Source organism: Accipiter gentilis, chromosome 18 (genome assembly GCF_929443795.1).
Source record: "Accipiter gentilis chromosome 18, bAccGen1.1, whole genome shotgun sequence".
In the NCBI taxonomy this organism is placed as follows: Eukaryota; Metazoa; Chordata; class Aves; order Accipitriformes; family Accipitridae; genus Astur; species Astur gentilis.
In genome coordinates, this window is record NC_064897.1 from 6283733 (window position 1) to 6310442 (window position 26710).

The 26710-nt window shown below is 38.6% G+C and overlaps 1 protein-coding gene across 1 annotated transcript in view; it reads left to right on the top strand.

The window, feature by feature from the left end:
* ANO2 (anoctamin 2) overlaps positions 1-26710 on the top strand; it is a 199877-nt gene that overhangs the window by 72817 nt on the left and 100350 nt on the right. The window contains exons 11-14 of the mRNA XM_049821656.1: positions 4328-4462; positions 7051-7211; positions 11003-11085; positions 25351-25434. Coding sequence (XP_049677613.1) covers positions 4328-4462; positions 7051-7211; positions 11003-11085; positions 25351-25434 — 463 coding nt within the window. The remainder of the gene's footprint in view (positions 1-4327; positions 4463-7050; positions 7212-11002; positions 11086-25350; positions 25435-26710) is intronic.

Sequence of the window (26710 nt, forward strand, 5' to 3'; positions counted from 1 at the left end):
TTGACATGGAAGCACTGTGACCAACGTGCAAGCATAGAGTTTAATTATCAGTTACTCTTTTTGATGTTGGTTTGGCAACCAGACAGAAGTGCATTGCAGATGTCTGGTTCAAGTGTTATATGGGCGAAGCAGAGGGAACTGGGTAAACATTTTCTCTGCGTCCTTCTCAATACTTCTTATTCTAACTCTGCCATGAGAGGGAATACACTTTCTACAGGTGGTGGTTGTTGTTGTTGTAGTTTTTTAATGCTGTTTCTGATCATTTGCTTGAAGTGCAACTTTTGTTCAGCTTCTGAAGGAGTTATGGATGATTTCGCCAAATCTTTCCTTAAAGACATGATTCTTAGTACTTGGTAAGTGGCTGTTTTACCAGCATTCAAAAAGTCTTCCAAAGTGAAAGGCACAAAATTTCACCTTCTACTGTAACAACACAGAGAACAAAATGCTTGGCTGCTACAGCCATTTGCCCCTTGTTTTGGATGAGAAGTGCTGTCCTCGTTGTGTATGTGCATATAAAGGGACATTTCTCTACATTAGAATACAGCTAATGTGGAAATAAAGCTCATGCAATGCAGAGGGCATACTTTTTTGGGGGACACTCTGCAGTGGGCCATCCATGAGCATACTTCGGAAAGGATTAGTCCTCAGCTCTGTCTGGATGGATAGATAGATGTGAACTGGATGTGAGTTAGCTACTGAGGTAGGGCAAATCTCCTGCCTCAATTCTCCTCTTTTTCCATGCCAGCATAAATCATGAGTAATTCCTTGAGTATAATAAAGTAAGACTGGTTTTATCCCAATGTAAATGAGAGAAGATGCCAAGTTCTTGGTGTAAATATACAAAAACTTGTAAAAATTCCTTTTCTTGACGTACATCTTACTCTACCCTTGAATAACATATTTTTTTTCTCTTCATTCATTGTGATCGTTCCATTTTTTTCCTTTTAGTGTGAAAATACAGAGGGGCTAGTATGTCCACATTTGAGAAAACTTATCATCCTGCTTTCAAAGTGAAATAGCATTGCAATTTGCTGACGTGAAACTATTGACTTCAGTAGGGGTGGAATGCTTACAAACCTTATAAAACTATGCCAGTGTGTCTTTTTAGAGGGGTACTAGAAAGAAACCCACCCCAAGGTATTCTTAAGGTCTGAGCCAAGAATTGCTGAATCCAACTGTGGCTACAGTGGATTTTGTCACAGGTGTTTGCAGAGGCTTGACTCCTATTCAGAGCAATGGGAGAACAGTTCTTGGGATGTGGTAAAAAAGGAAGGAACATGTCCACGTCCTGTAGTTTTTCTAGCTTGATAAACTCAGATTTAAATTTCTCGTCATGCTTCCAAGCACTGTCATTGCTTCTCCTGAGATTATTTCACTTTCTGGCACATTGATGGACTGAGTTTGGGCACAGCAGTCTTAATTATTTTTCTTTTTCAAAACATTTAAGCCACAAAACATTGTGCAGTTTTCTTCTTGGCAACAGCTTTTTTCCATACTGCCAGGACATTGTTGAGCTCTTCTCACTTTCTCTTGGCATGGATGGAAATAGTAACCCTTTGCTTTATAGGTTACAGATCGCATTTATCACTGGAAGGCTTAAAAATTCTAGAGGAAGCTTCATGAACTTCAACTTCATTGACCCTGTTCAGCTGTTCTTCTCTAATGCTTCTGGGTTTTGAACACTTTCTGTGCTAATTTGTGGCCCTTTGTCAAAACAATAGTTTAGAACAGCTCACATTGTGGACTATTTTTCATGTCTGCTTTGACCTATTTGGACCACTGTACTAGCTATGCATGCTGCCCAACTCTACAAATAAGGAGTAAAAAGACAGATAATCAGAATAATTCCCCTCTCTTCCTTCTTGTTCCATGTTGTTAGGATGTGTTCAGTGATGTTTGCCTTAATGTTAAATGTAAGGTGTGTCACTTCCCAGTCAGGAGGAAACCTGAGAGCAAACAGAGTCTTCCCTCTTGTCCTGTGCTGCTCCAAGGCCATTGCTGCTGTATGTTGACTTACACAGGAGACTTGAAGAAAAGCTATAGGCCATCTGATTATTTCTGTGGTTTAATCAAGTATTTCCTCCCTCACTTCATATTAAAAACCCAACAAATGTGAAAATAAAGAAAAACTACCTCCTAAACATCACCTCCAAAGTTACCTGATGTACCAGGTTACCGAGTAGTCCCACAGGATTCAGATTATATTTGCAACATAAAGACTTACATTTATCATTTTATAAACTATACTATATCATATAGTATCATACTTCCATACATTCTGTGCAGATGTGATAATCTGTTGTCCCAAGGTGCTCAAAACCTGTGCTGTGGTGTGAATGTAGAGTTGCTAAGCTGATACACGTTGTTTAAAGACTGGTTGCTGCAAATAGTATTCCCATTCTGACTTTGGCATGTTGTCTTTCTGAAACAAAAGAGAATTACACAGCTAATTAAGTTATTGCCATTCGACTCGCTCTGTCATGATTCCACTTGTGTTGTTTGATACTTCACACAGTGTGTTTCTTCAAATAGCCTTGCAAATGTCAGGTGTAGGGGCTATACTCCTTTCCCAGAAGATTCCTGAAATTTCCCTCGATTTTGTGCTAGTTCTCCAACTTCTAGCATCCCCTTATATTGAAGATAATGTTGTCTGTGTACCACCTTAAAGTGCTTCTGTTCTGTTTTCTCTTTTATGGTTGCATGTACCCTTTCTAAAGGATATGTGAGGTTGGTTACACATAGGTTGGTTAGACATAAGTAAATATAGGCACTGATGTAAGGCAACGCTGAAATAGGCATGACTGCACTGCCCGCTTTCCTATGTGACAGCCTAGGAATGTAAAGTTAGCTGCAGCTGTGGTGGTGTGAGAACAGCAGGAACTGTAGTGATAGAAAACCCCCACTGTTTCTACCCTTACTCCTTTCATCTGAGCTGGAAACGACTGTGGACCCTTGTCGTCTTGTCCCCTGGCTCTCTGCCTTGGTTGCACTCCTGGCCCTGGAGCAGCCTGGCCCTGAGACCTAGCTTCTGGAGTAGATCATTTCAGTTTGGCTTATACTGCTCAAAGGACTTGAACTCAACTCTACAGACATGGAGGTTTGTCATTAAATTCTGTCAGAATAGAATTATATCTGTTAGAAGAAATCCTGGGCCTCCAAGAATCTCATTTAACCATCTTCATTAGGAATAATTTAAATCTGGGGTGCTAAGCTTGGGTAAAACTTTCCTAGTGTGAGTGAGTTCAGAATCAATCTCAGACAGGGATTGTGCTTAGACTTCATGAGGAGCAAGTCTTGTGTTTCTTTCATTAGACATGTTATCTTGAAATTCTTTTTGTTCTTTCTGCCACCACAGTGTGAATATATGTCTCACTGATTCAAACACAATGTCATGCCCTGAGTGCTCTCTGTTTAGCTGCTTTCTGTCCAGCATTCCTCCATCTTACTCTCTGGCTTGGGAAATGTTTCTAACTCTGTTGTTTTTATCTAAATTTAGTCTGATTGTAGTGACGGTGAGTTCATGAGCTCTCTGAAGCTCTTGGTGTTTTGCAATATTTGTAATCACTCTAACAGTACTTTGGAATGATCAGTGAGTTTCATCTATGTTTAGTTTACTTCTTGCAGTGTGATTCATGAAGATGTTGGGCTGAGTACTAGCACATATTTATCAACATCTACAGTGAACTCTTCCTCAGAGTAGAAACTGTTTTTTCAAACCAGCTGTCCAGAGACCGTTAATTTATCAAAAATATTTATTCTTTCTGAAAAGCCAGTGCTAAGTGTGCAAGTAAACCTTCCTTCTTTAACAGCAACGCAAGATTACTAGTCTTTTAACACATCAGAGGATGTTGTCAGTATGTTGCCGTAGATGTCATTTCCATGACTCTCACCAACTGAACCCAGGAGGACTACAGAGGCAAAGAAGATGGTATATCTAGATACTCTTCGGAGGAGCTGAATCCTTTCCAATGTATTCTGCTAAATATTTGGTTGAAATGCTGTCACTTTTGATGAAAATGAGGGGTATTTCACTGACTTCATTTTAAAGATGCAAAAGCCGCAGCCTTCCCTGAGCAGATGTTAAGTATGTATTATAATGGTACAGGACTGTCTTTAACTTCTCTTAAATGAGAACTCCAAACTGCCAAAATCACCCCCTTCATTTGGTGATACTGACTTCAAGATACTCAGGGTTTTCATCCATGTCTTTGACAATTTATATTTTAACTTTCAGGGAGTGTTAAGAAGCTGTAAAACACATTTGAAAATTACACCCTTGACACATGTTTTTTCTTTTTTTTTTTTTTTCCCCCCTCTCCTTTTTCAGAAAGTATTTTGGAGAAAAGATAGGACTTTATTTTGCATGGCTGGGTTTATATACAGAATTCCTCATTCCATCTTCAGTAGTTGGGATTATTGTATTTCTTTATGGATGTATAACCATTGAGAGTGACATTCCTAGGTAAGTTTCTCTGTGATCGATAATTTGTTACTTGAAAATTATAAGACTGTACTTTTTGTTCGTAATCCTTAGTGAGATTAATTGTTTTTAACACGTCTGAAGAACAGTGATGTATCGTTAACAACCTTGTGAGCATTAGAAATACACATGTAGATATCTGAATGACACACATTTATTTGGCTGTTCAGTATTGCAGCTCCTGAAACAGAAATGTTCAGTGAGTCTAGTGCATTATTGTGAGTTCTTTTTTATAACACCCATTTGCTTTTTACGAATGCACGTATCTCCGTGCTCACCCAGAAAGACATCATGCAGAACACACTGAAGTTAATTCAAATAAACGGTCCAGTACTCTTGGATTACTTTGTTCTTAGTAAAATCAGGCTATTTGCACAAGTAAGATAACAATAGTTAGTAGATTTGGCATATTTGGTATCCACAGTATCCTCCTTCTTGACAGGTATAAAAAATGTTGAGTTTTGAGCTGTGTGTCCTGAGGGTGTTATACTAAACAAAAACTGCCAAATCGACACAGTGATGTTAATGTCTGCCTCTCAGTGAAGAAAAAGGACACGTCCTCTGTGTTATCTGTGTGTGACTTCTGGTGGAGACAGGATACTGGATTACTAGTACTGCTGGTCACATTGTTGTGGCAGTTCCTGCATTCTCTCAAATGAATTGGCAATTTTTAAAGGGGATCACTGCAGTAGAATGTTATTACTGTTAGGTAAATGATGAATAACAACATATCTGAGTCAGGGATTTTCTTAGCTTGATCTGAATGAATCTTGACGGGCTGTGCTTGTCTGTGGGAAAGCTTGTGCTAACATTTAAACTTAAGTGAGATTTATGGCTAAGATGTATCTGCAGCACCCTCTACTGCCTTTTGAAATAGAAGGGAGCATTACTTTAACGGTATGATAGCTGGAAACAGCTGTATGCCTTTCAAATGATATAGTATAAAGATACTATATCTTTAAGATATTAAAGATAAAGTATTAAACCCTACAGTTTGAGTACTTCTTCATTTGAAGTCATAGACAAAATGCTATTTAATGATGGCCAATATAGGAACAATCATAATCACAGTATGCCAGCTATCAATGAAGCAATGTTGCAAGTCTTTCCTTAGCTCACAGTCCTGGCAAGGACACTTGAGCTTTGCACTACTCAGTTCACCTGAGTAAGACTGTGTAGGTATGAAGGTCTTTCACATGCAAACCTTATGAAAAAAAGTGAAAGCATATCTAGCAGTGTCAAGTAGCGTTTGGCTTGTTAAAGAGGTAGTGATAATGATTTTTTAAAGATTTTTAGAAACCGAGTAAATACATAGCAAATAAGACTAAGAATTAAAATAACAACTTAAAGATTATAAATCTGTAAGAAAGTCTCTGATCTCACGTTTTCCAGAGGACAGCTGAACAAATGCTGTAACTGAGGGAAAGGAAATAGAACTTAGCATCTGAATATATGAGGCAGAAGTGGAAGCTTTCTAGTTTTTATAAGATTTACTGCTGGGGGGAGGGGGCTTTTTTCCTATTTTTGTTTTATTTTGGAAAATTAGGTTAGCACTCTGTACTAGAAAAACAAGGAGCTGTGGAGACCAAGAATAGCACATATATATTCAGCATTCAAACTTGAGAACCCTGAAATGTAAAGGTATCTGATTTCCTGAAACCACTGTGCACACAATATCTGAACACCCTGAAAACATATTAGAATGGGTGCCTAAAATAACTGCCCACACTTGAATAACGTAGCCAAAACCTTATAGCAGATGGTGGTACAGATGAGAATTGGTGTTAAAACCTTATGCTGGGAAAACAACCATTGCTTTTATAAATATCTTAAAAATAAAATGCAGGCTAGAGGTGAATCTCAAAGTAAATGTTGTGAAATATAACATCCTTGCTAAGAATGAGACTCTTGGTTGGTTGAAGTCTTTTAAATTCAGTACACGTGTGTCAGTTTATACCGAACCCTAGCATATCTTGCAAATGGTGTTGCAAATTTATTTTGTCTGTGACACAGACCAACCAACACGCCTGGGTGCTGGTTCTGGCTTTTATGTAAACATACATGGCCAGTCCTGATACATAAAGTAGCATGGTATTTGACATGGATTTGTGTGCCTCCATGTTAAAAATGTGTGTTTCATCAAGGACACAGAATTTCCGTCATGGCCACTTCAGAATTCTTTTTCATTAATTTAAATCTGATCTGTATCAAATCATGTAACTGACTGCAGAGATGGCATATTCCACTTTGACTGTATTTTAATTCATTTCTTTTAGTGTGGTTAACCTCAGTCTTCAGTGATGCAGTCTTGACAAATTCACTAATACAGTGTGGTAATTAGATTGTTTGCTGTATTGCATTGCTCTCCTGTTGGTAAGGTGCTTATAAGTATTTTAATATTCCAGCTCATGGCAACGTGCCTTGAAGAAACACACAACTTCTGTTCTCCGCAAGTGCAAGCCAAAAAAGTTGCAAATACCTTATAATATCTATGATGTGCTGCTTGATATCACTACTGTACATACCCCTTTTCTAAGTCGTAATACTCTTTGTGCACTTGTCATTCACAGTAAAGAAATGTGCGACCAACGCAATGCCTTCACCATGTGCCCCCTGTGTGACAAGTTCTGTGATTACTGGAACCTCAGCTCTGCTTGTGCTACTGCTCGAGCTAGCCACTTATTTGACAACCCCGCCACGGTCTTCTTCTCCATCTTTATGGCTCTCTGGGGTGAGTATTGCTTTGCATGTCAACAGTGTCGTTTGATCTTTGGACTCCTGACAGAAGTGAAAGCTGCGACGTACAGTAGTACAACGTAGAGTAGCCTTACGTATAATAAAGTGCTATTAGATTGAATGTGATACCTGTGGCTTTATGAAGCTGGCAAACCCCAGAAGGCCGGCGAGGGGCTGTCTGTGCCGGCACAGGAGAAAGCAATATTACAAGGCTTTCCGTTGTCAACAGCAAGCTTTGGAATAAATGGAGAGGATTTGGGTAGTTCAGGGAAGAAAAATGTGTCCTTTCTCCATCTACTGCCTTGTTTAATGGCACTTCTAATCTTTGCCATGTTTTTCTTCATTTTTCTTCCTTTTCTATTGACATGGCAAGTCCCTTTAATACCTTCTGCATTTGGGGCCAGAATGTATTTGGGGATTGGCGTGGTGCAGGCAGCTGAAAGGGTTTAATTTAAGCACAGGGTGCACTTCCATGTGGGACAACTTAGTCACATAATTTTATCAAAACTTTATGGGATTCCAAGAACAATGGGACTATTATCATTTTAATTATAATATGTTCTAAAGTACTCCATTTAAACAAGCTTGGTTTTTTTTAATGGCAAATATGCCCTGTCTCACTGAGGATATCAAAACACTTCATAAACACTAATGAATGCATTGTAGTACTATTCTTATTGTTTCTGGCCTCACCTCTGCCCTGAAAAGTGTGTGTACTATGCTTGCATGTATTATTGCTGGTGTTATGCCCTCATTCACTCTAGATCTTGTTTATTGTGAAAGTTAAAAGGTGTTATTGCTACTGTAAGATGATCTTTTATTTCCCTATTCATTGTTCACGAACTGAAATTTTCATTCTTAATATGAAATTGAGCAAATACATTATTGTATTATAGCATTATAGCGTTAGACTATTATATACGTTACATATTGTGTTATACTTTGCAACTCTGCAAATTTTACAGCTTGTTTTAGAAATGACTGATTGGTAGCTTGATGTAGGATATGGATAGCATAGGGTTTTTAAGGAACTTGCAGACAGAACAGATCATGGAAGTAAGAAATTTTTGTTTACCAGTTGCTGGAAACCCTTCAGCAGAAGTTAGAGAACATGTATGCACTATGACTGAGAGAAATGGCAAAAGGTGGTGAATTTATAGACTCGCACAATGACTTACTTTCCTACTTCAAATTGCTGCCAATTACAGAGTGGACTGGCAGATAAGGTGTCACAGGTTGTCCAAGTTTCAGTGTAACTGTTTAGACAGCATGTGTATGAATGACAGTTCGTTTACTCTTTCATAGGTAAATAGTATTTTCCTGACAGAGAATCTGTCCTGTAAACTTGCATCCATGCAAATGATCATTTCCTTGGAGCCTCATCCAAAACAATTATATTTTAGTATCAGCAATGCAATGTGCAAAACAAAATGTTGGTACATCCTTGCACTATGATAAATTAGTAGAATCTGTAAAGGAACAGAAAGGAACCAAAAGTTCCATATGCATTGCTTTTAAAAAACAGGCATGTAAGAATAAGAAAAATTCTTTCTGAGCTGTAGCCCCCCTCCAAAAAATGTTTCCCACAGATTGGAAAAGTCTGTTCTTGGGACCATGATAACTGAGCTTGTCAGTGCAAGAAAATACAGCCGTCATATACAAAGAACAGCAAAGTGAAACAAAGTACCCTTTACTAACTCTGCCCAGCTTGCCTATTAAGTATTAGATTACACCAAATTTTGCTGCCTTACTACTAGGAAGGAGACCGTGCTAGTTCTAGCTAGAGCTCATTCTGCTGAATGACAGATCTCATTCACACACCTAATCGGCTTGCCTCACAGTATCTTGAGTAAATGTTGCCTGAATGCTTTTTCATAAGATATAGCATAGTGATGTGGAAACTGGCACGTCTTATGACTTAAAATTGTACACTTAAAAGAGCAAAGTATGGTAATTTGAGCTGGCTGCATTTCATGATGGTGTTGGGCACGAGAAGTCTTTCATCCCGCTTGCCTTACCCCATTCTGTAAAAGGCAGATGAGTTACTATGGTTATTATCTTGAAAGGAATCCTGCTTTCACTAGCTGATCTTGATGCCTCATAAAGTGTCTTGTGATTCCAGCAATACTGTTTGCAAATGACCATATTCACAAAATACAAATTAATGCCTGACTAATTGTGCTTAATGTCACTGGTGTTTTGGGATACAGAATTTCAGCTGTCAGATGTGTTTATTAGGACAGTTGAATATAATGGGACTGTTTTTCTGCTAGTGTAAGTCAGTGCAAACTTGCTGATTTCAGAACAGCTACTGCATCTAGCCAAATAAGTTCTTGCAGAGCTAAATGTGGAACTAACTTTTTGAATAACAGGGAAAAATGGAATGAGTAATAGCACCCTATAAAATAACCAAATGTTTTTGTATTTAGGATATCTAAATACCCTTGAGTTTTCAAAACATGCTAAATATAGCTTTTATATGTCCTCTTCTCTGTAAGGAAGGAGCAGAGATAGCAACTTAATTGCTTAATGTCTGGATTTACTTTCAGTGTACTGCCAATCCTGCGTTTCAGTGATATTTGTTTCATACGTTATGGGAGGATACCTGTGCAGAAAATACTTGCAGCTAACTGTTGGAAGAGATTCTGTCTTGTAAGAGTCAGGTTATTTTAATAGTAGTCTAACTTTTCCCAGTGTTACCTTACAGCTTACCCCAAGTGTAGATGCATGCAAAGGAAGCTGGATCTAATTCTCCACTGCAGTGTGTCTTGTGGAGCTATCTACAAGATGTTCAAAGTGATGTAAATACTGCCGTGATCCAACAATATTTTTACAATGCCCTTTTCACCAGCTGAAAAGGTGAAGTGAAGCATGAGAAAATTGAAAATAGTGCCTTATAGGTATAGCTTTTATTGGTATAGTGGGTGGTTTTAGTTCGTATATACTGGTTTAGTATTGACATAGTAATCTGAAAATAGGTGTCCACAAGTCAAGAGGAAGAAGTTCTATTTCTAATAAATCCTTAAGTCTATAAATCATGAGCAGCCAGGCAAAGGGCTAGCTAGAGGAAACAGCAATTATGAGAGGAAGGTCAGGAGACTGTAAATATGAGACAACAGTACAACATCTGTTCCTTCATATTAATGAAAAAGGAAAAGCAGGAGACTGAACTTCTGGCCAGTCCTTCAGAACAAAATCACTGTGTCTATGCAGGACAAAAACATTGAACTATACCACTATAATATATTTCAAAAGAACATTATTTTCTATGTGTTACTGAGTGTCTTAGTTTACATAAAAGTATCAGTGATTTATTTCAGTAGCAGGCTACACCTACCTTCTTCACATGTTTCTGACTGATTTAGAAACACTGAAACGGCAAAATCTGTTTGGCCAGTTAGAGTGTTACATGTTAATATTTAGAGCTACATTTTGTTTCATTAATTGTCATGTACTCATGAATGCTAGAATGACTTACGGTAAATTAAGAGAGATGATGTTCTTGGGGTGGATATCAGCAGATATGGGTTCAGTTCCAGTCTCTGACAAGAATTTACCAGTGCCTTTGGGCAATCCATGTTGTATCTTGTAAAAAGACAGTATTTATTTTTTCCATGCTTTGCTTGTGTTCTTTCTTTAAAATTGGACCCGGGGGTCTTTCGTAGTGCTTATTTTTAAAGGGCCTAGCATAATGGGATTCAAATATCAGTTGGGGCTTATAAGTAACACAAACATTCACCATAGTGCATTGGATTTATAATGTTTAAATTGTTATTTTTTTTAAAGCTACTATGTTCCTTGAACAATGGAAGCGTTTGCAGATGAGATTGAGTTACTTCTGGGATCTAACTGGACTGGAGGAAGAAGAAGTAAGTTTCCTCTGCCTGTGCTAATTTACTGGATAGAGTATTTTATATCTGAAGATATGCCTTGATATTTAGATTTCCTACAAGTGCTCTCCAGCCCAATGCAGTTCATAGCTATGTTTTTCTAAATGACTGTAACTGATACAGTTTTGAGTGTCAATGTATCATGACAGAAATCATCACTTGTATTTTACTGGTCTGCATTTAATAATCCTTTTCAACATTAATTATAAGATAACAGCAGATCATTATTTTTTTTTGCTGAGAATGCCCTTATGCCATTGTACAAAGTGCAGTAACAGAATGACACAGAATAAATACCTTGTCATATAGATGTTACTTCATTATGTATAACAAAAAGTCTCTGTGATGATGACCGTAACATGTCAGGGTAACATAAATAATATTTGCATGCAGCTCTGTGCTGCATCTATGATGCCTTAGGCACATCCTGAGCTCTAGGTACTCACCCACAGAGCTGTTGCAAACAACATATGGGGTTAATTTCTTGAGAACAATTTTTAAGTGTTTTGCAGTTGCCCATGTGGCTCCTAGCTGTACCCAAGTTGACAGAAAAGTGATACATACTTGTTTATTGGTATTTACAATGTCCCTAAGTTTGTTTTCAGTTGTGTTCCTAGGCATTGTTTCACATATCATGGCCTATGGTCTGTTTAAATTACTGAGACTCTCACCAGACAATTAATTTCTAACTCTGGCTAAAAAGAGTGCAGCTAGATTACTAGCTGTAAATATCATACTAAGAACAGGTAGACTTTGGACATTCCATTACATATCTGTTAGAAATAGATGCTGATGTGGTTCTAGTACAGGGTTGTATTCAGTAATTAGTTCAGAACTGCAGAAATTAGATTGTCTTTTAATGTTAATGGTGAGCCGAGTACCTGTATGGAGCAATTCAGTGTGCCTTGCTCTCTTCATTGACATAATAAAATGTGGTCAGGTTCCTGGAAGGTGAGTTTTAGGCCTACCTTGGTTTGATGGGAGGATTTAAATCCGTTTCTTCATGTTCCAGCACAGTTCTTTAAACAACAGACCACATACAAGCCTCCAGCCCTGCTACTCAAGCTCTGCTCAAACATGATGTAGAGTGCAAATAATGTAGAAGAAAAGTAAGCTGACATCATGAACTTCATAATGTAGCATCGTGATAATAGTATTCCACGTTTGTCTATTGCTCAGATAAGAACCATTGGATAAAATGCAAAAATAACCCTGAGAACAGACAGCAGACTCCAGTATTCCTCTTCTTCCATCACTATCCCAAAATGCAGCCTTTAGCAATGTCTTTAGTGTAAGGGAGACCTCCCAAGTATTCCTTTGCTGATGACTTGACTACAACCTCCCCTGTTTTGCCTCTGGTTTCTCAGCTTTTTCACTACTCTCTATCCAGTTATGACGTGGGTGATGCTCACAGTATAACCCAGTACTCACAGTTTGTAAGTTGTGATGCAGACCAAGTGCATCAGCACATCAGAAATTACTGCTTGTCCTATGTAGAATGTCATACTGCTCCCTGGAACAACAGCAATTTTGTACTAATTTCAGTACAGAGAGGCTGGAGAGCAAACTCTTGGCTCTGCAGCATACTTCACGAACCCACCAGATTTTACTGAATTTCAAGTTCATCACTTGCGGTACAAAATCCTAAGGTTTCGCTTAGTATTTGCAAAATGCTGTGAAAGAATCCAGGTTTGTGAGGTCCTGTGATGAAGAGCTCTGAAGTGGTAAAAGTTTGTGGACAGGAACTGTGGGATCAGCAAGAATCCTTTGTTTATGACAAGTGAAGAAGTGCCAGACACATCGCAGCACAAGTTGAAGAATTAGGAACATAGAATCATAAAAATAAGGCTGGAATGGACCTTGAGGGGCCATCCCTTGTGCACGGTAGGATCAAGTCTACTTAAATCATTATGAAAAGATGTTTGTCTAATTTGTTCTTAAATAAATCCAGCAGTGGAGATTTCACTTCCTCCCTAGGCAATCTATTCTACTGCTTATTTATCCGTACTGCTAATAAGCTTTTCCTAGTGTCTAACTGAAATCTCCTATCTCCTTGCTAAATGTTCATTTTTTTCTTGTTCTTTCTTTCAAAGATAAAGAGATTGCCTCTGTCCTCTTTTCAGCAAAATTCAACATAATATCATATCTCTCTGTCACCTTTTTTTTTTTTTTTTTTTTTTAAGATAAACTAGCCTCTGCTCTTTCAGTTTTTGTTCTTAAATCATTTTCTAGATGTCTATTTATTCTTGTTCCCTTCTGGACATTTTCTAGTTGATCCAGCTGTTTCTTGAAGAATAATGCTCAAAATGGACATGTCTCTTGACCTGACATCTTAAGCAAAAAGCCATGTGCTGTATCATCTTCTGTCAGCTCTTGGTACTTCAGCAAGAATTCAAAAGTTAGATCAGGTTTTGTTCACCTTTTATCCATTAGATTCATAAAGATGAAGATAAATTTGTCTGTAAGAGAGATTTTGGTACCATGTTTCAATGGTGGTGAAGTCTTTACAAGTGTTGGAAAATGGAAAATTGCATCTGATCAGGTTAGGCCAGAAGGAACTAGAAGTGGAATGCACAGGATCACTTAACACAGCAAGAAGGAAAGGGACAAGGAAGAAGTTTAGAAGGTTTAACAATTTTAAGACTAGATGGGGTTAAGTTGTTTATTATTATCAATTTCTTTAGAAAGCAAAGTTACAGAACCAAAACAGGGAGGAAAACAACCATAAAAATTGAAGAGCTGAGAAGTACATTGTGAATATTACATTGAAATAAATGCTTTCAGTGTAATTTTTGTGGACTCTTGACTATAAAATTTTCAGTAAAATTACTTTCTTTAAGCACACTGGGCCAAATCTTTTGCTTCAAAAGAGTCACACGAGAGATTAATTTAGTCCATTTATTTGTAAATATCTTGGCAACGGCAGTCTGAGAAAGCAGACTCCCTAAGGTTTGCATGCATATTTGCAGCTGGCAGCCATACAGGCTTAGAGGATTTGCGTTTGTACATCTGAAATCCACAAAAATAATAGGTAGCATTGGGTACTAACTGTAACATAGATAATTGTGTTGAAAAGCAATTGAGCAACTGATAACTAAAGGGGAGGGGGAAAGAAAAGAAACAAACCCAGACCAGAACCATGAAAAACTTGGAAATACCGTGAATAAGCACTCAACGTGTCATGCCACAGATATGTGTTAGCGTAACCCAATCAAACAGGTTGTGCATTTGTTTGTTTTTCAGGTTGTATGATAAGGGATACAGTGATCAATAAAGCAGGGGTAGAAGTGGCAGAATCCACACCCTCTTCTAATTGTGAAGGAACTCATGAAGAAATACTGAGGGACTGTAATTAATGATGTGGGGAGTAGAAACTATTGGCTTCCCATTTCCCCTTCCGAAATTGTATTTCTAGGACCCAGGATGTTCCTGCTTTAGGTTTTCTGGGTGGAAGAGGTTTTACCTCATTTTACCAACAATCCTATGTAAACTGAAATAGAAATACAATTATAAAAGAAGAAATCTTAGAATTTGGAGCAGAACTCAAAAGAATAAATGGACAGAGAGTCCACACTAACTGAAATGCCAACAAGTGGAGGTCTTCTTATTGTTCAAATAGTCATGCTGTTATACTGTTTCAGTACAACAGGGATGAACTTAGATGTCTGTCTTCATTAGAAACATGTTTGGTAAGTTACAAATTTAAGTTAAGATCCTGTGCTGTGTAAAATGTTTAAAAACTTTTTTTGCAAACTCTAATTCCCAAAGTCTCGTTCCCCCTTTTGCTATTTGATGACTTTAAAAGAAATAAATTATTGAACCCTTAAGGGAAGACTTGATAATACCCTGGGGATTATCACTGAATTAAGATAAAGTAATAAGGAAGGTAGATTGGGCAAGACAGAATTAAATAGCAAGCAGACTTGGTGACATTAAATATGTTTACAGATACATCCTATTCTTTCCTAACTCAATCATGGTTTAAATCAATCTATCTTCTCTACTACATTTTCAAAATTTGTTGTGATCTGATTAATTTGATGTTTTCACTTTGTCTTTCCCCTTGCAAATTATAGGAGCAGACTCCTTTTCCTGAAGTTCTAATAGTGTCTACTAAAACAGGCAGTATAAGGTATTTTTGTTTGCCTAAAAAAATTGACGAGTGAAAAGCGGACTCTAATAAAATGACTGTGTATTCATAGCTTAGTCCTCTTGGGAAAAAATGGTCAGTAATTGTAAAAGGGGAATGTATAGCTACAATATTTTGTGTTGTCTCAAATCTCTCATCCTCATTACATCCTCAGGTTTCTTGTGCCAATGAGATGCATTATCTCACATTTTTCCCATGCCTACTCTGATTTTCCTGTTGGGCCCATGTTTCCAAATATTTTTGATCTCTCTGTGTTGTTGTGTGTTTTTTTTTTACTGCTTTTCCTTGGGTTTCATCACTCCTTCCAGTGAATCTTCTGTCACTCTCATTAAACTCTTGTTAACACTAATTATTTAACGATCCTAGGATAGCCCTGATCTTCTGAACAAGTCCTTTCAACATTAGATTTAAGTGCTATGTTTAGGGGGATGGGGGTTTTATTAGGACACTTGGAGAAGGAATGTTAAAAAACGGATGTTATCCCTCAGGCCTTAGGGGAAACTATTTAGTACCAGCTGTTGCTCTGTTAAAAAATTACACATGAAGGCACACTTTAAACATGTTTTAATTTGTAAACTATATGAACCAAAGCAGGTGATAAACCCTTTGCTTGCCAGAGGTTGGTAAAGATATACGATTACATTTTTTTCATTCCAAGACTGTTGATCCAGAGATGTGCCACAATATGCTGGGGCTCTAGTTAATTTTCCTCTTCCATTTGTCTTCTACCAGACGTATCAACACACTTTCATTTCCTTTCTTTTATTCCTTTTCCATTATAATGACCTCCTCTGTCTTTTCCAGGACTGAATTGTCTACAAGCCTCTAAGCTGTTTGATTCCTTATAGGTAGTCTTGATTCCTCAGGATGTTGTGATGGGCCACGCGAAGGCTGGGTCACCGGGGTGGCATGAGTTCTTTTGCCCTGCAGTCCCCTGAGTTCGGAGAGGAGACTCACATCTTCACGTTCTCTGGTGTAAGCGCAGAGGCGGGCAGTTGCTTGGAGAGCTACGGACAAGGAGCTGGAATGGGCTCTTCCAGCCTGTGCAGTACAGGTCTCTACTCCGGTTGTTGCTGCCCAGGGCATGGTCATGGCATGGACGATGGAAAATAGGAGCTACTGGTAGAGGAAAGGAGCAACAGAGAGGAGAATCCTGCTTTCCAATAGTTCTCTGCCTTGACCTACCACATCCCGTATCTTTATCAGCACTGCCCCTCTAGGAACTGGGACCATCTCTAGGGCTTTCCTTCTTCCTCTCCTCCTTCCCAGTGACCCAGGAGATCTAGGTTGGTAAGCAAGGTTTGCCAGCAATGTGTTTCTTGCAGAACAGGCAAGATATGGAGTGAGTGTAGGGGATCTTGTAGTGCAACAGGGTGTATGTTCTGAGGGAGACGGGTATGAGGAGGTGGAGAGGGACCTTCTCCTCTCCCAGCGTCTCACAAACCCTGTCGGCATTTTTCAGGTCCCTCAAAGTCACATTACTCCCTCTCTCAGCTCTCTCATACAAAGGTCTCTCAGACACTACTGTTTTTTCTCAGCCCCATTTTTCCTCCCCTCTGTCCTCCTCTGTGGCACCTAACAAAATCAGTTTTCCTGTGCACTGACGATGTCTTGGGCTGATTCAGTATTAGGTTAAGCAGATATGCTGACAGCCTCCAAGATTAACCTGCTGTTGGTGTTAATAAGGAGATCAGAATCTGGTCCTAGTTCACGCAGTTGTTCCAGACACCTCGGCACCACATCATTATGAATTCTCTTGTGTGGGGAAAGAACTTTGTTTTTAATGAGATTTTTTTCTTTTAAATTTAAAATGCATTTTGCATTTACTCGTGTGTATGAATGGAGGCTGCCATTTTTTTAAACCCCAACTGCATATGTAAATAATGTGGAAATGAGTTAAGAAACTCTTATTTTAATGAACTGTAATAAAGGGACCTAAATGTCATTTATTCTTCTGCAAAGTATTTTGTTTGTCATTCTTATTTATTCTGTGATTTTTCCCATGAAGTGTCATTGATACAGCAAGATTAATCAAGATTAAATTAAGATGAGAAGTAGCTCTTCTGTCAATCTGCATGAAGTACTAAACACAGTGGAATTTATTTCTAAAAGTACTTCTGTACTTGGGAAAGACTTTTAAAATTTAAGAACAAGACTTCATGATATTGTTTAATGACAGCCAAAATTGCTAATTGTTTAAAATTAATACAGAGTTTCAGAACTCTCATTTCAGCAGAATTGTTTCCTATTCTTTATTTTTGCTTTATGCTTCTTTTTTTTTTTTTTTTGTTTGATTTCCTTCATTTTCATGTGCATATGGACACTTATGAGTAGTTCAATGTTGTTGCAAACTCATGCCTACAAAAACTCTCCCACATGATACTTATATCAAATATGTGATTATGTGGTGTGAAACAACATTTTATTGATACAAGTTGCTAATGGGTTTGCTTTATTCATTACTTTCCAAGAGCACATAAGTGTGTGGTTTTCTTCTAGATTCATCCACACATCTCTGGGTCAGAGCTATAGAAATAATTCTAACCCTTGGAAAACATAAGCACTTTTTTGATTCTGGATCTTGACTTCAAATCAGTAAAACACCACTGACTCTTTAGATCTCATTTTCCAGCTTCCATCCTACTCTGCTACTTCTACTGCAAGATTACATTTCTTCTAGGCAGTGTAGAGAGTTTTTGCCATTTTTATGCGTAGGTTTGTGTGAAAAGCTTCTGATCTGTGGCTTGCCCAGTAATAGTTCATTACACAATAATGAAATTCTCACCATCTCTGAACGTATACCTATCACAGCATTTTCAAATATGAGTGCATTAAGGCAGACATCTTGAACTGAGATTTTTAAAGGAGTCTGGAAGTTAGACATCCAGATACTGTTGGCTCTTCCATAGAAGGTGGGTGACCAGCATCCTTAGACCTAACAGAACAAATGCATCCAAAATGTAAATTCAGGCACCTAAACTATGTGGCACAGTTTCTAAATGAAAATCAAAACTCTTCTCTCACTTTAATGGGGGATGTGATTCTCTCTTTTCTGAAATTCATGTTTTTTTGCTGAGGTGATTATCTGTGAATTTATTTACCTCAGTTTATAAAATTAAGACACCAGTTGTTTGTTTGTTTGTTTGTTTGTTGGGTTTTTTTAAATTATATTGGCCATGTTATTCTCCGAAGTCTTTGTTTGGAAGATCTAGACTCACAGGGTGAAGCTGCATGAAATGCCTCAACAGTTTACTGATACCAGTAGGTAGAGGATTCCCTCCTTACTTGCATGCTACTAATTGTAGTGTCTCATCCATCACCTGAACCTACTGATTAAACCTGTGGAGAAATAATTCCAGAAATAAAGTGGACAGTGTTTGTGGTGGAGGGGACCAATTAATTGGTTAAGTTTTCACATAGCATAATCAGGGCATTGGGCAGGGGAAGAGAAGAATGTGTGGGTTGGGAAGACCCTTTTAGCAATGGTAAACCATTAAATCAGCTCATCTGTAGCGTGCAACTTCATTTATAGATTGCAGCTGCACAGCAGCTTAAGCCAATCTAACTGCACACTACTGTGGTGCTACCATCCCAGCCATGTGATCTTGTTCTTCCTCTTACGTGCATGCTGGCAATCATACCACCGAGTGGTGAACAGTTCGGACAGCTGATACAGCTGAACGGCAGCCAGGGGTATGAGGGGTAGGGGTGTTTATCCTGGTCATACCATGCAGCTGCATGTGCAGTGGTATCAGTGTGAGGACAGAAATGGAAACGTGTGGCTAGTGCAAGGTGGAATTGAGTCTGAGAGTATGGGAGCCCAGGCTTAGATTGGACTATGCTGCTGTGAAACTCAAGCCTCAACTATAAAAGCTTTTGACTACAAATTCAGCATTCGTGTTTGCTTCAAAGAAGTTGTTTTCATTAACATTCCTGGCTGTAAATCCAGTCATTGGGACATTTGTGGGAAACAATTAAAAGAGGCAATGGTATGGCTGAAACAAATTAATAAAGACTGAACAAATATTTATGGTGAAAGAGATTTTTAGTTCAGATTAGTTAAAGTATCTGTATTTCTCGACGTTAGTGAGGAGCCAATGCTCTAACTTGGAACATTGTTCGACTTGAAAACTTCAGAAAGGTTTGGAAACACAGGGGTTGGTCAAAATGTACACCTTCTGGAACCAGATAATTCTGGATATTATAAAGCTGTTGTTAGCTTGCCTCTGATATATGTGCTTTAAGATGTTTTGGGAAGTGTACCTTGGAATGTTATGTAGAGTCCCATAGCTTTTACCTAGTAAGCCAGGTTGCCTGTAAGCCACGGGTTCCAGGTGCACAGAGGCTGAAAGGAAGAAAACTCCAGGGAAATGAAAATTCCAGAAATATTAAAAATAGCCAGTGCTGAGAAAATACGATTTCATAAACAAAAATCCAATCTGATATTACCTGGAAGAGAGTTTCCTGGGCTATTTATGAGGCACCCTTATTAAAATGGGAGAGACTGATAGAGACTTTTGACATCTGGCATGCTAGAAACATTCTTACCTTACATTCGTTTATCTATCTCAGGTAAGGGAAAGACAGGGAAATTAATGACATTTGCAGTAGTTCTATCCATGGAATTGATAGAAGTACTGTAAGTTTGATTTAGCATTCAACTCTGACAGCTACTTGCCCATTCAATCATAGATGTAAAATCTGTGACCTCTGACCAGCTGTAACAGGATGAAGCTACAAAATGCCCCTTTTGTGCATCAGTGATCTTCTTTTAAACTTCTAAGCTTCCTGGGGTCATTGTACATAATGTGCAATATGTAACTTTGGACCAATGACTAGTTCAAGGTGCAGTGTCTCATGATTTTCATCTTGCTTAGAATTAAAATACTGTATCTTAGTTGGAGGAAACTGATGACTTCTAACCTTGCTAATTTGTGCGATATTTTTTCTTGAGGCCATAACGTTATGATTTGCAAACCAGCTATTTTAGATCAAATTAAAGGATTATGCAGTGTTTATTGTATTTCTTTTTGAGAGAGCTACAAATCTGTAATCCATCCAAAGTACACTCATTCTTAAATATTGACAGAGAAGAATTTCCATAAACATGCTCCCCTAAAGAGTACCCTCACAGCCAAGTGTTCCCACTGTTACACATTATCAGACAAAAAACAAAAAGAGAACAGTGCACAAGGGCGGGGGCGGGGGACGACAACGACTCCGTTCTTTAAGAACATTTATTTGGGGAAAGGGTTATAGTGGCTAAAGTGTCCTAGTCCATGACTGCAACTACTTGATACTACCATAGGACAACTAAACCCAATAAACATTACAGTGATATGCACAGACATTTTAAATTTTCTACAGGGCAGGTAGTATTTTATCAAAGTTAGAGCAGTAAGTCAAGCTGGAAGTTGTTCCACTGACAAGCTGGGTGATGCCCCATTTCAATGGGCTAGCATCCAACTTTACAGCTGGGTTTCTTTATGTTTGTCAGCTCATTTGTTTTAGCAATGACTTATCATGCAGTAGAATAAATATTCTCAAGTAAAATTTTCAATACCATGGTTCAAGGGACATCTGGCTTCACACAATTCCACTTACTAATGTAGGAGTATTTAGATGGGTTGGTTTTGAATTGAATAATGAACAAGAATAAATGATGCTATACTCTGCTACAGTTACCCACAAAATGTGATATCTTGCCATTGCAATGGCAGCATTTGGTTGTTTGGTCCTAGTTTGAGGGCACTTAAAAATCTGAGGCCATATTTCAAAATTTAGTTTTGCAGGTAATCCTCTGAAACACTACTGCTGTTCTTGCTCAATGGGACCAAACAAAAGCATTATATCGACCTATCTGGCAAATATATTTCCATAATATACCTTATGAGTCCTTTTTTTTTTTTTTTTTTTTTTAACTACTTAGTTTTATGTTGCTTTAGAATACCTTAGATAGCTGAATTCCTATGTACTTGTACAGCGGCTTTTGTCTTTTAACATCCCTAAACTTGTAATAATGTTAGATGACTTAAACAAGTTTTAGTTTTAATTTTACATAAATCAAATTTATTATGCAAGTGATCTAGACTAAAAAGATTGTGAACATCTACCAGTGATGCCTTCGTGTATGCTGAAATATGAAAGTACTTTTCCTTGGATGAACATCCATTACTAGGACAGTCTGAAGAGATCATTGGTGTGAATGACAATGTCTTCCTTACACTTCCCCCGCTCCGTGTCATCATCATAAGAAATAGAAGGGTTTAGTCATTGATTTGTAATAATTAACCCTCTTGCAACAGAGAACAGCTGGGCTCTCTGTTCCGTTCATTCCAAGTTTCCATCTTGATTTGGGGCAGCAGCTGGGTTATTCCAGTTCTCATTTGTGGAAACCTTCCTTCCCACCAGTGTGCAATGCTTTGCTGCTCTGCTTGTGTTCAGCATATTAGGGTAAAGCTGTTCAATGAATTCACAGTATTTCTTTGACTTTCCTTAAAGTGTAAAAATGAAGCAGTAGGTTGGCTTATTTTTTGCTGATAACTCCTTTGGTCTGTTAATCTGGGATAGTTTCAAAGGTTCTATTTTTTCTTAGCAATACAGATGTTTGTCATGCATGCTTTGCAAAATTCTATTATCACTTTCTTCCTGAATCAAAGAGAAATTAAGGAGAGATTGGTTCACATTGTATATTCTTATCAGAATGGATCATTACCTACACAGCCTTAATTTGCAATGTATAGTGGATACACATGTTGTATGTTTGAGGCAAATTCTGGAGACCATTCTCAGGGAAAATTCCCACTGACGTCAATATGAGTTTTGTCTGAGTAAAAATTTCATGATTTGGCTCTTTGTTTTCAGGATGGGAATTATCGTTTTCTACTCTGAGCACTCATTTGGCCTCAAAGTACCTTGGCTCACATGGTTTTCAATAAGTGTCTGGCAGCTGTACTGGCAAACTTCCAGCATCGTGGGATTCATATTTATCCCTACATGGACATTTGGCCTTCTTCAAGTCATCACAACTATTTCTAGCTTATTGTCCTAAGTGTAGAACTCTTCCCATTTTCAGACAAAGAATTGGTTCTGAATCGCACTCTTTTTACAGCAGAGTGGAGTTGTTCTTTCACATCCATGTATATACGATCAGGATCAAGTATCTCTAAATCTGTACTGTAAAGAAATGTTTCATGCAATATACTCAAAAAGAATATATAGATACATGCATTCCAGGAGGTGCTGTGGTCTGTCCAGTCAAGGGTAAGATGACTTGGTAGATTCAGTGAAGACAGATCAATTGATTTTCCAGTCCAGATGTAGGTGTATTGAAATGCAGTTAAAAGGACACTGAAATGTCTCACTAGGAAAACTAAACATAACTTGACCAAATTTGAACAGAACATGCACTCAAAGCAAAAATATCAATAGCAAAAAATAAGTTACAGTACTATGTTTTGCTTGGCATTTTATTTTCTCACCCTGTTTCCTTTCAAGCCAATTTTCAAAAGTTGCCCTGACCTCTGGCAGCTGCCCCTGGTGTCCCTGAATGCTTTGCTTAGCAGAAAAAAAGAAAAAAGGAAGAAAGCCAATTCAGCTCTGCAGGTGCTCCCATAGTGCGATTAGATCTCCTCAGTTTCTTACAGCTTCATTTATCTCATTTCCCTACTTTCATCAAGCTCCCTCCTCTCATGTACCCATCCATGCCTGATGCCTTTGTCCTTTCTTCATTTAAGTCTAAAGATCTTTCTTCCATCTGACCTCTGAACCATATCTAAGGAGGCGTGATACAAATTAATGCAAATGAACAAGCTAGTGAAAACTTACAAAATGTCAAGATACTTGCATTGACCACACCATCTTTAAACACTTATTGTTGCATCTTTGTCTTTCCTTTCACCATCCTGCTCGCCACCATTTTTGCTGCTAATCTACTTCAGCAATGTCAGAGATTACCCATGACTCATTATTTCTTGGAGTTCCACATACACTTGTAGCACTAAGTAGTAACAACAATGACCCTTGTGACAAGAAGTGCTATAGTGATTCCTGAACTTCATTCCCTGTGGTATTGATTTTTATGTGAGGCATAAGTAATGTAAAAGAGCTCTGTGATGCAAAGAGTGTCACACTTGCACCCTTAGAACATGCTTTATTAATTTGAATAGTACATGAAATTACAAGTGTAAAGCAAGCTGCCATGCTAGCAGTTTCATTATATTTGTTTGGCATAGCATCATAGTGTAAGAGTCTCAGAGGCATAGCCATACTTGAGCTTTAGAGGAACAAAAAAGCTCCCTCAAGCCTCCCATGTTAGTACCAGACTCCCTGGGAGCAGTAGAATGGATGTACCATTTGTGGGACTGCCTTTAGGAGAGACATACACATGACTTAGTCACAGAGTTCAAAAAGGTAAGGAAATACTCATTTAAGGCAGTTATTTAAATGACAATGTGTTCACATTACCTGTTCAATGTGTCAGGAAAAATCTCATGATCAGGATAAACAATACATTGGAAGTCTCACTGTGTCTACATACTGGTGTGCAACAGAGGATGCTTGAGATGATGTCTGTAGTGAAAATGTTATGGATAACAGAAAACGAACAGCACATGTATCCCCCAAAGAAGACTGTTGAAGTTCCATGCAACCCCCCTACTATTGTCCATTAATTTAAAAAAAACCCAAACGTTTTTATTCTCTTCGTGACTATCAGATTCATTAAAAAGTGTTAGTAAGTTGATTTTGTGGCTGGGCTGAGAAGCATATGCTCTAATTATAGTAAGGAAGGATGGTATGACCAATGTCATAGGAATAGGCTTTTTGTGGGAGGCATCAAATCCAAATTCCAGGCTCTGAATGAATTCAGAACTTGGTGGGAATGAGGAAATACATGGTGTTTGTCTTTTTTATGAGCTGCTCTCTTTCAAATCCTGATAAGTTTGTGCTACCATGCTTAATTTAAGTTCTAATTTGGAACAGAAAAATATAATTTGCAGGCAGACCTTGAAAGGTTATTGACAGGGGAAACTGGGCCAGATCCGACAGCTCAAAAGAGTCAAGGCAGGCACAGCGCCATGCCCCCAGGTCCAATCTGTAGTGATGCTAAGCATGTATTCCCAGTAGGCATACATACACAGAGCACACATATATGCCACATATGTATATACAGCCATGGCCAGCCACACAGATCACACAGACAGACACGCACGCAGCAGGCACACACAGACAGCACAGTGGACTCATCCTGCTCCTCTCCCTGGCTGAGCAGGATGGAGGCCTGCTAGTGAGAATATATATATGCACATATGTACAATGCAGATCCCCCCAGCACCTGGGCTCACTCAGTCTGCCCAGTAGGTGCCCCTGGGCCCCAGTCTCCCCAGTTGCCGGCACGTGGAGGCACAACCCCGCAACGCTACAGCCCCTCTCCAGTTGCTCACTCGCACGCACATTCCAGAGCCGGCTGGAACTCCCCTGGTTCCCCCGCAGCCAACCCATCCTCGTCTCAACCTTGAAGACACACGCACGCTCCAGTGGGCTGCGCTCCTAGAGGCCCCCAGACCCTGTGATCTCTCTGGAAGTGGGCTGGGACTCCCCTGGACCCTCTGACAGCCAATTCCACCATGGTCTCACCCTTAAGAGACTCACACCTCCCAGGCACTTCACCTACTTGCCAGCTACTCCACCTTCATCTCCGCTAGCACTTATATACTGAGTTTCATACCTGCAGTTGCTGGTGGTCAGACTTCCATACAGACCAGCAAGCTATCTACATGTGATTGGCCCTTTTTATCCCCTTATCCCTCTATTTTTCCACAGTTGTTCCTCCCTAAATGACCTGGATCCCTTCCTTTCCCACCTTTGGTTCCTCCCTAAACATCCCCTAATAAGTCCTGTACAATCTCTAAATGCTCTTCCGCTGCATCCCACAATGTATCCCATACCTCTAGGCAGTGATCCCCCTAGTCCAAAAGGTCCTGTGGTGTTGAATCATCTTGATGGTGTGGATTGTGAATAAGTGACCAGAACTTCTTTTTCTTTTCTCTTAATCATAATCACATGTTTGTTTGGTTTTGTTTTTCCTTTTTCAGGAGCATCCCAGACCAGAGTATGAAACCAAACTGCTGCAGAAAAAGCTGAAAAATAAAAACATCAGAACCGAAAATTCAAATGAAGTAAGACACAACTCACTCTTTTCACTTATATTGGATTTGTCTTTTGTTATATTGTGCTTATGTTTTTATCTGTCTCTGATGGATAGTTTGCAAAAGGCGCTTTTTGGTACTCTTAGTCAGTGTTGTAAATTGCTTGCTGGGGGTCTGGTGTTATGCAGCCCTACAGTGCCATTGAAAGGCTTTGAGGTGATCACTTTGCTACCTCTGCAAAGTAAAGCAATTAGCAATTTGCATAGGAATATGGTTGACAGGTGGTTCAGGACCTATTCTGTAGAGTGATGAGTGATTAGTAAAATAATCACCACAGGGATTTTTACAGCAATGACCTAGAATTTCAATACTTTGCGGACAATAAAGAAAACAGCTTACATTGTAGTGATTTTGTTTGCATAGGTAACATGGGCATCTTTAGTCATGTCGTAGTTACACAGTTGTGAAGTTTTGATAGCATTTCCAATGTAAATGGAAAAATAATAATTGGGACACCATTTTTAGATTGAAGTGTGTTTAAGCTTTCTATGGCTGGTTCAAACCTAAGAACTAGCACTTTTTTGCCCAATCTCCTCTTAATAATTTCTGTAAAATACCGATTGAGGTCTATTTCCTAAGCACTCATAAGTCCCTGTAGACTTTGTCCATTAGGCTTGGTTAACCATTGCTTATTCTCTGCATGCCACACGCACCAGCAAAGCCAAAGCATTCCAAAACCAAGGAAACAGTTTAATTTGTTTAAACATCGAGAACCAGTATCTGAAGCAGAGAATACTCCAGTTTTCAGATTTGGTCCAACAAGTATAGCCTTGCAGCTAATGGTAGAACTTAACTATCCCTTTCTTCTGCTGATCACCATCAAGAGTGGGAAGTGTTTGTAGTGAATCTTTCATCTCGGTGAGAAAGTCTTTCACCTGTTGGGCCCAACCAAACTCCACAGAAGACAATAGAAAAAAATCTCAATTAATTTAATGGGCTTTGGTTCTTGCCCAATATAAGCAGGGACTCTCACATAGCAGTATGGGGGAGGTTTTCCCTTACACATTAAACAGTTCTCTAGGCCTTCCAAGCGAGGGATCAAAGACTGTAAAAGACAGATAAAACAGCTGCTGCCGTTCAGCTTTTTCTGACTAAAGTAAGTGAAATCTGGAAACAAGTCAGTGACTGATGTTGTAGAATGTTAGACTTTTGTAGTCATGAAGCAGTGTTAGATAATTATTTTGCTTAAGTGAGACACAGAAATCACAGCATTATAAATTAGAAATTAATTTAAGGTAAAAGAAAG